This window comes from Podarcis muralis, chromosome 3 (assembly GCF_964188315.1).
Source record: "Podarcis muralis chromosome 3, rPodMur119.hap1.1, whole genome shotgun sequence".
In the NCBI taxonomy this organism is placed as follows: Eukaryota; Metazoa; Chordata; class Lepidosauria; order Squamata; family Lacertidae; genus Podarcis; species Podarcis muralis.
This window is the reverse complement of record NC_135657.1, coordinates 88409677-88422130: the sequence shown is the minus strand read 5'-3', so window position 1 is coordinate 88422130 and position 12454 is coordinate 88409677. Positions and strand designations below refer to the sequence as shown.

The following is a 12454-nucleotide window of genomic DNA, read 5'->3' as shown; positions in this document are numbered from 1 at the left end:
TTAAGTTCCTGGCATTAGGAGGAAAATTTGCTCTGCTAAAAACTAACTCACCATACTTTTACTAATGACATCCTGAATTACAGAAGAATTCAAAGGCACTTGACCTTGCTCCTCAAGACTCTTCTCAACACCATTCATCCAATCAAGCATTTCATCCAATCCATCCTGGACGCTTAATGAACGTGTCAGAGTGATCTGAAGTTTCTCATTCCGGTCATTCACTGCTTTGGATAAGTGGTTATACTTATCCACAATAGTATCTGAAAGAAACAAGTAGATAAAGGATAGTTTATAAGTTCACAACCATTTTAGAATACAAGCAACTGCCTTTGGCAGAGTTATGCCAATAGTCCAGCTAAATCAGGGATTTAGCCATAGCCACCCAGATGTGGTTGGACAACAATTCCCATCACCCTGGTACCATTGGCCACGGGGGCTGAAATTGGAATCAAACAACATCTGGAGGGCCACAGGTTCACAACCCCAGGGCTAACACAACATAATTTACTGCAATTAGGAACAGCACTTCAGGGTCTCAGGCACAAGTCTTTGCCAATCCTGCTCCCTAACACCCTATGACTGGAGTCAATGGAATTGAACCTCAAATTTTGTAATACGTCAAAGATAGCTCCGGTACCTTAAACAAGTTATTGGGGAAGAAGAGAAGCTAATCCATAAAGTGTAGTTTGCCTTGGCACACTGGGGCAGGAGTTTGAAAAGCTGCACCTGACCATATTCTCTTATCTACGCAAGTGTCAATTTTACAAGAGCCTTAACACTGAAAGGTTAGCCAAAAATACCAGCAAAGCAATACTTTGCATGTAAAACACACATTCAAAGTATTGCTGGGTCGCTATTTTCGGCCAAGCTTCTTTCAATCCTGCACAAGAAAGAGAGTTGAAAACATAATCCCTTTGAAGACAGGCAGGAGAAATTTCCCCTAAGTTTTGGAGCAGGATAGGCAACTAGACAAAGTGGTGGAGGTGTCTCTCCCCCCCCCCCCCCCCGGTTTCAACTTTTTTAAAAAAATCCCTGTAGCTGCCTGTATCCCACATATTCTGGAACACTCATTGGAAATAACACAGTCTCTCTCCTCTTAAGGAACAGTCCCCACTCCCAAAAAAGTTCTTCTAACTCACTTTCCCAATCCACACCTAAAGATTTGCCTAAGGAGTATTCTTCAGAATTTAGTATTTGCAAACAGCTGGCCGATATGACCAATAACTAGCAACAAGGAGCATACCACACAATATAGAAGAGGCCAGTTAATACAAGCAGGTAAACAGTAGCTTGGCTCTCAGAGTAGCCCCAGAAGGATGCAGAATTTTCTACTGGAGGTTCTCTCAAGTGAAACTGAACCTTAGAAACTGAACCTTAAAAGTTCACAGCATAGGGGACTCATAGATAAAAGTTATTTTTTTCTGAGAGCGTTTTAAAAAGGCAGATTGCAAAATATCTAAAAGAAAGAGGTTATCTAAAAAGCAAATGTTCCAAAAGACTGCTGAGGTCCGAAGTCAAAGGGCAATATTCTACAAAAGAAGGATTTCATCTGTTCTTCCTGCGGATTGGTTTTAGCAACTAATATCACTGTCTCATAAAGGGGACAATTCTATCAGTTGCTCAGAACTACCCTACATCTCGAAGCCAGGTAAATACAACCTGGCTTTTATTCTGTACAGCAGGAATGGGGAACCCTTTTCAGCCTGTGGGCAGCATTATTTTCTGGGCAAGCTTCCAGGGACAACATGCCAGTGGTGCGCTGTAACAGAGGCAAAAGCAGGCAGAGTAATGAATGTAAATTTTGTCTTTGTACAATAGGCTAGTCTCTACACACACTCCCATACTCTTTTCTATCCTCAAGGAGGGTGCAAAGCGAGGAAGGGATGTAGCTGGTGAGGGAATCTGAAATGGGGGGGGGGGGTTCCCCAGAAATTCTGCAGTGTCGTGTTTCCCGCTTTCTTTTTACACATTCTTTATTCATCAAATATCAGACACAAATAGCTAGAAAAGCAGCTAGAAAAATATCAGACGGAGCACTGAAAAACAAACCACCAAAAATTTAGCAGGTTAAGCAGTGCCAGGCATGAGTATGAAAAGAGGTATTGCAATATTTTAATACATTAACTTGTAACAGCAGGATGTTAAACAGATGGACTTCGCATACTTGACGGTTGGAACCAGGGAATTAAAGGCTTAAGTCTGCATAGCCAGCTTTCTCTTGCAGGCCTTTATACATATTCCAGTAATCTCATATGGCTGCTAGGGCAGAACAGTTATAATTTTAAAAGAAACCTCAATCAGCTCAGATATCCTCTTCTCCAGACTCTTAGGATGTGTGTCTCTTTAACTCACTGAAACCACAAGATCACCCATGAATCCAAAGTTTAGTTTAACCCGTCATTACCTCTGCACTTCTTGGTAACAGTTTCTCTGTTTCAGCATATTTGATTATTATTACAAGTAGAAATATCACTGAACTGTGTGTCATTTCCCCTAATTCCTTTCCGGCTTGAAACAGGAAAACAAATTATGAACATGCACAGTTAATGCCTATGCTGGCCTTTGAATAATAGATAGTTGATGGCCTCTGATCTTAACTTTTTAATGTGTGTGTGTGTGTGTGTGTGTGTGTGTGTGTGTGGAGAGAGAGAGAGAGAGAGAGAGAGAGAGAGAGAGAGAGAGAGAGAGTAAACTAATTTGATTTTTTAAAAAATGGTATAGTGGTAAATAATATTTGTATAAAGACATATAGATGTGATGAACTGGAAAGCGATACTACTCTTCTTAACTATAAATGTTTACATATGATTAGCACTTCCCAGGGGAATTGAAGGAGGCAGTGGTGCGTCCGCTCTTAAAGAAAACATCATTAGATCCTTTAGATCTATCCAATTACCGCCCGGTTTCGAACCTTCCATTCCTGGGTAAGGTGATTGAGAGAGCGGTTACTGAACAGCTTGGTGGGTTTCTGGGTGAAACATCGGCCCTGGATCCATTCCAGTCCGGCTTCCGCGCTGGTCATGGGACCGAGACGGCTCTGGTCGCCCTAACAGATGATCTCCGTAGGCAGCTGGATCGAGGCGGGTCGGGGCTGCTGATTCTTCTAGATCTGTCAGCAGCTTTTGATATGGTCGATCACGAACTCCAGGACCACCGCCTTGCCGACGTGGGGATCCAGGACACAGTCCTTCAATGGCTGCGCTCGTTTCTCTCTGGTCGGGGACAGAGGGTGGCGCTTGGGGGGGAACTGTCATCGCGCCACTCCTTGGTGTGTGGAGTGCCTCAGGGTGCAATACTCTCCCCAATGCTTTTCAACATCTTTATGCGCCCCCTCGCCCAGCTTGTCCGGAGTTTTGGGCTGGGCTGCCATCAGTATGCTGATGACACCCAACTCTATCTGTTGATGGATGGCCATCCTGACTCGGCCCCAGACACACTGATCAGATGTTTGGAAGCTGTGGCTGGGAGCCGGTTGAAGTTAAATCCTTCGAAGACAGAGGTCCTTTGGCTGGGAAGGGACGATATGGGATTGGGGGGGCAACTCCCATCTCTTGCGGGGGCGCAATTAGTGCCAACACCATCCGTTAAGAGTTTGGGTGTAATCTTCGACACCTCCCTTTCCATGGAGGTGCAGATTGCAGCTACAACAAAGGCGGCATTTTTTCATCTCCGCCAAGCTAAGCAGTTGGCTCCTTACCGCTCTCGCCCTGACCTAGCCACTGTGATCCACGCGACGGTCACCTCCAGACTGGAGAACAGACATGGGGAACCCGTGGTCCTCCAAATGTTGCTGGAACACAATGCCCATCATCCCTGACCACTGGGTGGGGCTGACGGGAGCTGGAATTCGATGGCACCTGGAGGGCCCAGGTACCCCAATGCTGCCCTAGGATCACCTGAAGCTATTGAAGCTAAGCAGGGGAAAACCTGATCAGTGCCTCATGGGAAAGCTACTGAGAGTCTCACATAAGCAACTTCAACACATCTCCCCTCCACCCTTTTGCCCTTGAAAATGGCTCACTCATCCCATTTGTAACATGCGACTGCAGCAGACCTGCATTTAGACACGGGCCTGTCACTGTCACATACGGTTTGGCGTTACTTTATAGGGACATGACCCAGCCAAACCTGAGCACTACTAAGTCCTGCTGATTTTCATGGGCTGAGAGCTAAACAACTGCTCCGCCTGATTCAGTGAATTATGCCCTTTGCCTTAAAAAATAATAATGGTAAAAATAGCTGAGTTGTAGGAGGCCAGGAGGCAACCACCACTTAGTATCTTCTCCAGTCTACAAATATGAGCAATGAAAGAAGAAAACGGAGAAGACAGTTACTCATCTTACCCAGGGTATTCTGGATTTCATCTTTGTCTGGCAGTAACTCTCCCCTGGTGTCAAAAAGCACTTCGGCAGCTTTTTTCAGTTTCTCTACAGCAACCTGGTGACCGGACACCTGCCCCTGAAGCACCTGTAAAAATGTACAACTTTTCAATTCTACTGCTTGCTAACTTGTGTGTGTATGTACACACACACAGGCACACAATAACAGTAAGGTTGGCTTGGCAGACACCATTAAACATCTTACAGATGACAATACACATCTTGCTCTGCTGGGGAACTTCTGAGCAGAATCCAGTTGGCTACTCGGGATGATAGAAAGCTACACTAAATGAAACCATGAGCTGATCCAGAACAGGCACTTCTTATCTTGATGGGCAAGCGCAATTTGCAGCCCAAGATATTTTGCTTACTGCCCTTTTTTTGCATAGCTCCCGTTTACTACAATGGGACTTACGCAATGACTATGCTTTTCATGCTATACATTAAAATTGCAACTTGGCTACCACTGTGATAAGCATTTCATTTTAAAAAAAACAGGCTCTCCTAACCAACTGCCATAAACAGAGCTTCCCTGTCACATAAAAGCAGTTACCCATCCATGGGAAGAGAGTTTTGTTATTAAAAACGCAATCTGTGATGTCAGTCGGCCTTTGGGGTGGTAAAGTGGGCAGGCTGCAGATGGAGAGCCCTCTCTGTTCTGCCTATAGCGCTACTTCTGCTTTATGTCACAAGAGATAACTTTTGTCGGGAACCAGGAGGATTTGGAGGAAAGAACTCCAGATAAAGAGAATGTTTCATCTACCTTAATCCAGTTCTCTTTTTAAAAAAAACAAACAAAAAAACTTCTTATGAAGAAGTGTCCATGTTGTTGTTGTTTCCTCTCTCCACACAAATACGGTGGTACCTCTGGTTAGAGGGACGCGGGTGGCGCTGTGGGTAAAAGCCTCAGCGCCTAGGGCTTGCCGATCGAAAGGTCGCGGTTCGAATCCCCGCGGCGGGGTGCGCTCCCGTTGCTCGGTCCCAGCGCCTGCCAACCTAGCAGTTTGAAAGCACCCCCGGGTGCAAGTAGATAAATAGGGACCGCTTACCAGCGGGAAGGTAAACGGCGTTCCGTGTGCTGCGCTGGCTCGCCAGATGCGGCTTTGTCACGCTGGCCACGTGACCTGGAAGTGTCTCCGGACAGCGCTGGCCCCCGGCCTCTTAAGTGAGATGGGCACACAACCCCAGAGTCTGTCAAGACTGGCCCATATGGGCAGGGGTACCTTTACCTTTACCTCTGGTTAAGAACTCAATCGGTTCTGGAGGTCCATTCTTAACCTGAAACCGTTCTTAACCTGAGGTACCACTTTAGCTAATGGGGCCTCCTGCTGCTGCCACCGCACGATTTAGGTTCTCATCCTGCAGTAAAGTTCTTAACCTGAGGTACTACTTCTGGGTTAGCGGAGTCCGTAACCCAAAGTGTTTGTAAACTGAGGTACCACTGTACTTGAATTGTGATTTTTCCCCCCTGATGCCAGCGTGATGCAGTGACTCTGAGTAGGCGTGCTGGGCTTGGACCGAGGAGACTGAGATCAAATCCCTTCTAAACTAGGACATTTTTCCCCCTGTCAGAACATTCTGGAACGCTGTTCCGGCACATGTCAACTGGGCCCTGGAAGTGCGGAGGACCCCAAACAACCTCAGCAAAGCCCTGCTGCACCTCTAGCTCATTAGGGGACTCTCCCCAGAGCCCAAAAGGAGACATCCGCTTCATGCTCTGGAGAGGGTTTCCTGGTGAGCTGGAGGCACAGAGGTGCTTTGCTGAGTCTTTTTCCCCTGCCAGCTAACATGTGGGAAAGCCGAGCCTCAGCTGAGCAAGCCCCATTGCTCATAAGAGCCAGAGAGGTGGGGGCGGGGACTCATTAAGCTGCTCAGCTGAGGCAAGGAAGACGCACCTCAGATAAGCATCCTCAACAAGCCTCTGGCTCATGAGGAGACACCCCCCCACAAGTCCAAAGAGATCCTCTTTGGGCTCTGGGGTGGCCTTCTGCGGGAGGTGCGTTCTGACACCTTTTTGTCTAGAAAAAAAGCACCGTACTAAACTATGATATGCTCTAGGTTATATTGAGTCACTCGTTATCTCTCAATATAATCTACCTTGCAGGGGTGTGGGGAGGATAAAAAGGAGTAAAAACATATACATTGTCCTGATTCTACTTCTGGTTTTCTTAGACAGACACTGTTGGTCCCTGATGAGGCCACTTGCCCTTTCAATGTCCTTTCTAAATTTACTGGGTTTTATTTTGTTGAGAGGGTTTTTGGGGGGGGCGTGGGGGATTGCTTACACTTTTTGTCCATTTTATTTGTGTGGTGGTTGGATCAGATCCGAGCGTGAGTGGTGGGTCCCCCCGCCCCACCATGTGAGATGGATGTTTTGGCCCACAACTGTTCCTTAGCTTTCCAAATGTGCACCCAGGCTCAAAAAGGTTCGGGACCCCTGACATATAGCCACAATGTTCAATAAGCACTTGGGGTCCCATGAACAAGTTGGAAGCCAAAGAGATAATGATCAAAAAAGTTTCATTGACAGGACACTTCCAGGTTTCCCTTGTAACAATCAGCATTATTTTTTTCTAAATCTGACATGTTCAACTAATGTACACCTCCCCTCCCCCCCCAAACACACATACACCAAAGGGGAACATGGCCTTCCTTTATTCTATAAACTGCTTTTTCTTGAAATACAACAGCTCTGGAGATTTTTTTTTCACTTGGTTTACCTTGGTTTCTTCTAGTTGTCTCTGGAGATTTTTTGGATCTACAGCAACTGCCTCAGACAACTGTTTATTCACAGCTTCTTCAGAGGCTTGAAGTCCCGTCAGAAGCCCAGATGAGGTGTCCTCATAATTCTGGTATTTATCTACCAGATCTTTGAGGTTATTTCCAAGGATACTGCACTAGAAGTGCACAGAGAGAAAACGGTGTTCAAGAATGGATATATACTTTAAAGCATTTGTATATAATATTACTAGCTAAAAGACTTAGGCGATTTGAAAACATCTTGTAATGGTAATTCAAATACTCTGCTTAGCTCATACTGCAAGATATTTATGCAATAACAATGCCTTTTCATACTGCTCCAGTAACGGCTGAACATGGAAAGCACACACAAGCCTGCTTTGTCTGACACCCTAAACGAAACCTTTTTCCTGCTGCACTGCATCAAGCATAGCTAAGGTTTGGCTTAGAGTGTGTTGCGTGTGTTGTTTAAATTTCCCTCCTCACTAACTTCTGACACTCATGTGAGAGGTTTTTATTGCAATTGGCCCCATCTGGTGGTCAAATTTGAAAAGCCAGACAAGTACGATTTGCAGACAAAATCATAACCTGGAAGTTTGTATATCCTGAGAAGACCTAAGTTTTAGAAGTTTGAGTTAAATGAACAAAATGAGAATTCCAGAATAAATTTATTTTGTGTGTTGGCTAATGTGTATCTCAGTTTTTATCTCTCTTCCATCACCGCATATGTACAATGGTGGTGTTTTAGCTAAAATATGAAGCCCAGCACAATGCAGAGCAGTAGTCAAAGTGGTACCTGCTGATGTCTGGCAGCCATATGAAACTTCTAGTCGATTTCTAGATTATCATTTGTGGCAAGGGCTGAACCTGTGGCTACGTGGTAATCTTATGGCATCACCCAGATTTCTGCTTACCACACCACCACAGAATGTCACCTGAGTGGCAAAGCTTTGATCTGTGCTTTGGGCACATATTGAAGCAATCAGACTGCTGCCTTAGGGGTGTTCAGGCATTCACCAGAACATGTGGACTGTTAAATGTGTGGACAGGGTTGCACACACAAGCCCCACTCCCCAATGTCCTCACACACATCACACTACTGCAGTCCCCAGCCTTCCACGTTGCACAGAGGAAGTGTGCCAGGGGCTTCTACTTCTGCTCACTTGCACACAAAAAGACTCCTCCATGCAACTGAGGACACTGCTTTATCAGAGTTCAACTCTTTATAAGAGTTCTACCTGAATTCTAGTGAACATGAGTAGAAGTCACCTGCAGAATGCTTATTAGCACATCACAGGAAAGCTCAACAGCTGAGGACATTGGGGATGGAGTGTGCGTTTGTGTGTCCCTGCTCCCACCCACTTTCTGTATTCATGTGTTCAGGCACTTAAAGATACTCTTTTTAACGCACTAAAAGGGCTGTTTAAATAGCTACAGAGACCAAATTTGGTTCTAAGTTGTCTCAGAGCACACGTTTAAAAGCCTCAGAGTAAACGGTAAGAAAACAAATGGGATTCCCTGAGAAGATCAAATATTGTGCAATACAGAAAAATATACAGAATAGGGCAATTTAGTATTTCACATAACACCACCCCCACCATATATCATTAAATAAAGCCAGTACACTAACATTAAAGCTGCAATCCTAAGCAAACTTACTAGGGAGCAAGTTCCATTAAACACAGCGGGACTTACTTCTGAAGAAACATGCAATGAATTGAACTGCAAGATTTAAACATGGTTTAGGGATGATGAGGAATACTTCCAAGCCTAATTAACATGACAGCAGTTATGCTCACAAATTCACTGTGAGAACCCTGATTATATCCAGGTTTTGAATGTGGTTTTAGGATCATATCTGGTTCCACTGTAAATTGGTTTGGCAATGCTCACAAGTGGTGCATGGGAATGTCAGGCTAGGACATGAGAGAATCTGGCTGAAATCCCTGCTTAGCCATGAAGCTCAGTGGGTGACCCTGGGCCTCACTCACAGCCTAACCTACCTAACCTACTTTTCAGCTTGTGAGAATAAACTGCGGTCGGGTGGGGGTGGAGACTGAGCTCACGGAGAAAGTGTAAGATAAAAATGAAGTGAGTAACAACAAAAAGTGGGAACAAGAGACTGTAGAAACTCACAAACTGAGAGTGAAAGGGAGAAACCTAAACCCTAATCCTGCTTCCTCAATTCAGTTATACATTTTGCCTGATACAGGGAAAACATAAGATACAGAGAGATGCAGCAACAAAATACCCTTAGACAGGCTCCTCCTCTACAGAAAGCATTCTGCTTTTAATTTCATGTAACAATTCAGTGAACTAAAAGGTTTATCTCATGGATACACATTCCACATGAATTCAGACTCAATTTACCTTAGAGTAGAGAGATTTGAAGCGACCAGTTGCACTATCCAGCTTATTCTGTACCTCAATGTAAGTTGAAGAAGTATCAATACCATCCTTGTCATATTTGACACCTTCTCTTTTATTACACGATTTAGCAGCATCCAATACTCTCTGTCCAGAAATGGTGATGTACCGCAAGTCCCCTTTGTGAGAAATGACATCTTCTGAAAAACTCTTCTGCCTTTTCAGTTTGATGATAATCCCATTAAAGTCAGATGCACCTGTCTCCAGGTTATCAAGTTCTTGCTCTCCCTGCTGGAGCCAGCTTTCAAACTCGCCATAGTCTGCATCAAACTTCTCAAGCTCCTCCTGCAAAGAGCGAGTCAACTTCAGCTTCTGCTCCGACTCCGCTAAGGCAGTTTCATACTGCACCTTCAGTTCCTTCATATTCCTTTGAATCTTCTCCTTTTCCTCTGGAGAAAGATGGTGTCCTTGCTTCTCAAGCAGGGCTTGGGTTGACTGTGTAGCTATTATGACAGCTTGCTGCTGGGAAATAATTTTCTCATGCTGAGCCTGGGTGGGGAAAGCGGCAGGGAATCAAAACGTACATATATAATTAGCAGTGCAATCTGTAATGTGTCCGATTCTTAGGAAATGTACTTAACGAGGGTTCAGAAACATTAAACAAATCAAAATGCTGTGTGCTGCAGATGTACCAACCAACTACATTCCTACTTCCCAATCGCAAGAACAAATCACCAGCATTAAAATATCCCAATACACACACAAAGGCTTCTTCAATGGCTTCATGTTAGGGGTAGTTCCATTTATGCACGGACGTGCCTGCATAGAGCTATCCATAACACTGAGGCTTTTGAGAGAGACCTTGTGCTTAAAGGGAGCTGTGTGTGGCCACTGGCATTCCGATGGATGTAAGATGTGCTAAGGCTGGGCTGTTTGGGTGTGCTTGTCAATACTTCCCACTTTGGCCTGCCTTTATTTTCCACAGCTTTGAACACTTTCAACACAGAAGCTAGAGATGAAAATGTTCTATTGGTTCATTAGATAAGAGCTAGGAAATAAATATGCTCTGAGGCTTGTAGTGCAGTGAGAGGTGGTGAAATCACCTCCCACAAATTCATTCTAGAGATTCCTTGCTATGAAAAGCAGAGATCTGGAGGCGGACCAGATTATGTCTCCTGGCTGCACTAGGCTTTCGCTTTGTACCTTTTCAAGGCCACCATAACAGCTGGCAAGGCTGGCTCCATGGCACATGAGGTGGCTTTATATCAACCCTCATTTCTTTTCCAGGACAAGCGTGAATTGATAAAGCAATTAGTATTATACACATGTAGTACCTTGACTTTCTGATACTGCATGTTGAGATTATCTTCTGAGGGCTTCAGTTGTCCATCCACGTGAGTTTCATTCTGTTGTTGGATTTCCATCAAGTTGCCATTGACTTCATCGTCTTCTCCAGCCAACTCTTCCACCTCTCCTTCTTGGAAATGATTGCCATTCTGTTTAATTGCTGGCTTGTCTTTCTTGCCCCCATGTTCAGCATCCTTGTCGACCTTTGACAACCAGTCCAGAAGATTCTCTATTGTGCTTTTACTCTCCTCTAGCTGCTCTCTAGCTGCAACCTGCACAATTAAAGTTCAAGCTCAAATCTTATGCAGTCATGAAAAGTTCAAATGCAGATATTCGTGATATTGCAAACAAGGGTATACTAACACTTTTGGGGGGGGGGAGGGAATTAGTGGGACTTTTTCTCCTACTGGACACATGCAAATATCTGCAGAATGATGCAGTGTGCCTGCACTTCTGTATGCTTAGGAAAAATGAGAAGAACTAAAATGAATTATTATTCTGTGACATGGGCTATTGTTTAAAGGATCCTCCATTGGGAGGAAATACTTATGTCTATGGGCCACATTCAACTAACAGGACACATTAGTGAAAGTCTGCACAAGGATTTTAGCTAGTGCAATGGGAATTTCCTCCACTGCACTCCACCCCCCAAAAAGGAAAAAAAAATTGCTAGGGGCAGTTGGGAGAATCCTCAGACCAGAATACAGGGGGAGACATTTGGCAAGCAGAACTGTTTATGCTGAACAGCTCCTAAGTGCTACACTGAATTCCACTGTATGTTCCTTTCTTTTGGGAAGCAAATACTGACAATTCCAGATGCATTTGGCGAATGTCTGAAAATAGATAGATGCATTTCCCTACATTTAATACACACAGTAAAATAATAATAATAATAATGATGATGATGATGATGATGGCAATCAATTCCTTGAGTTTTCAGACATTCACAAACATTGTCAGACATTGTCAGACATTCAGACATTGTCTGGGATGGTCAGCATTCACATGCAAGGGAAAATTATAGCAATGAGCCATTTTAAAATAAATATTAAATGGTTGCCAAAGAACCTTTTCTGTTTCTTGCTTAATAGCTGTTGTCACAGCTTTATCCAGCTGTTTCCTGGACTCCTCTGCCTTCTGGCTAAGCAGCAAACACTTGGTCTTGGCTTCATTAAGCTTCTTTTCAAGAGCAGTCTTGTCTTCTTGTCGCAGCTTTTCTCCATTTTCTTTCAAAAACATCTCCGTATTTTTCACAATTTCTGCCAGCGCCTGTGTATTTGCTTGCATATCTTTCTGTAGCTCCTGGAAAGGGGGGGGGGGGAAGAGATCAACAATTAAAAAATTAGAAGGAAGAGTTATCCATTTATTTTTCACTTTGAAAGCCCCTTTTCTAAGGTACACGCTGGATTTGCCTTCATGTTTCATGAAAATGGCAACAAGAGAGTAACAATTGCTAAATTTCTACAAGAGTGAGATCGAGACCTTAGCTCTATATTGGAAAAGCGTGGAATTTCCTGAAACACAACTTCTTCCCTGATAATTAGAAGCTAACTGACACACCACTCAGGGGCCAACCCTACCATGAGGCAATGTGAGGCAGTCGCCTCAAGCAGCAGATGCAG

The 12454-nt window shown here is 44.3% G+C and overlaps 1 protein-coding gene across 35 annotated transcripts in view; it reads right to left on the bottom strand.

Annotated features, from left to right (window-relative positions):
* The window catches only part of DST (dystonin), a 301155-nt gene that overhangs the window by 102829 nt on the left and 185872 nt on the right, over positions 1-12454 (bottom strand). For all 35 annotated transcript variants that reach the window (XM_077926290.1, XM_077926284.1, XM_077926293.1 and 32 more), the window contains 6 exons: positions 11901-12134; positions 10820-11104; positions 9489-10034; positions 7100-7276; positions 4344-4467; positions 52-260 (listed from right to left, as the gene is read on the bottom strand). In XM_077926290.1, coding sequence (XP_077782416.1) covers positions 52-260; positions 4344-4467; positions 7100-7276; positions 9489-10034; positions 10820-11104; positions 11901-12134 — 1575 coding nt within the window. The remainder of the gene's footprint in view (positions 1-51; positions 261-4343; positions 4468-7099; positions 7277-9488; positions 10035-10819; positions 11105-11900; positions 12135-12454) is intronic.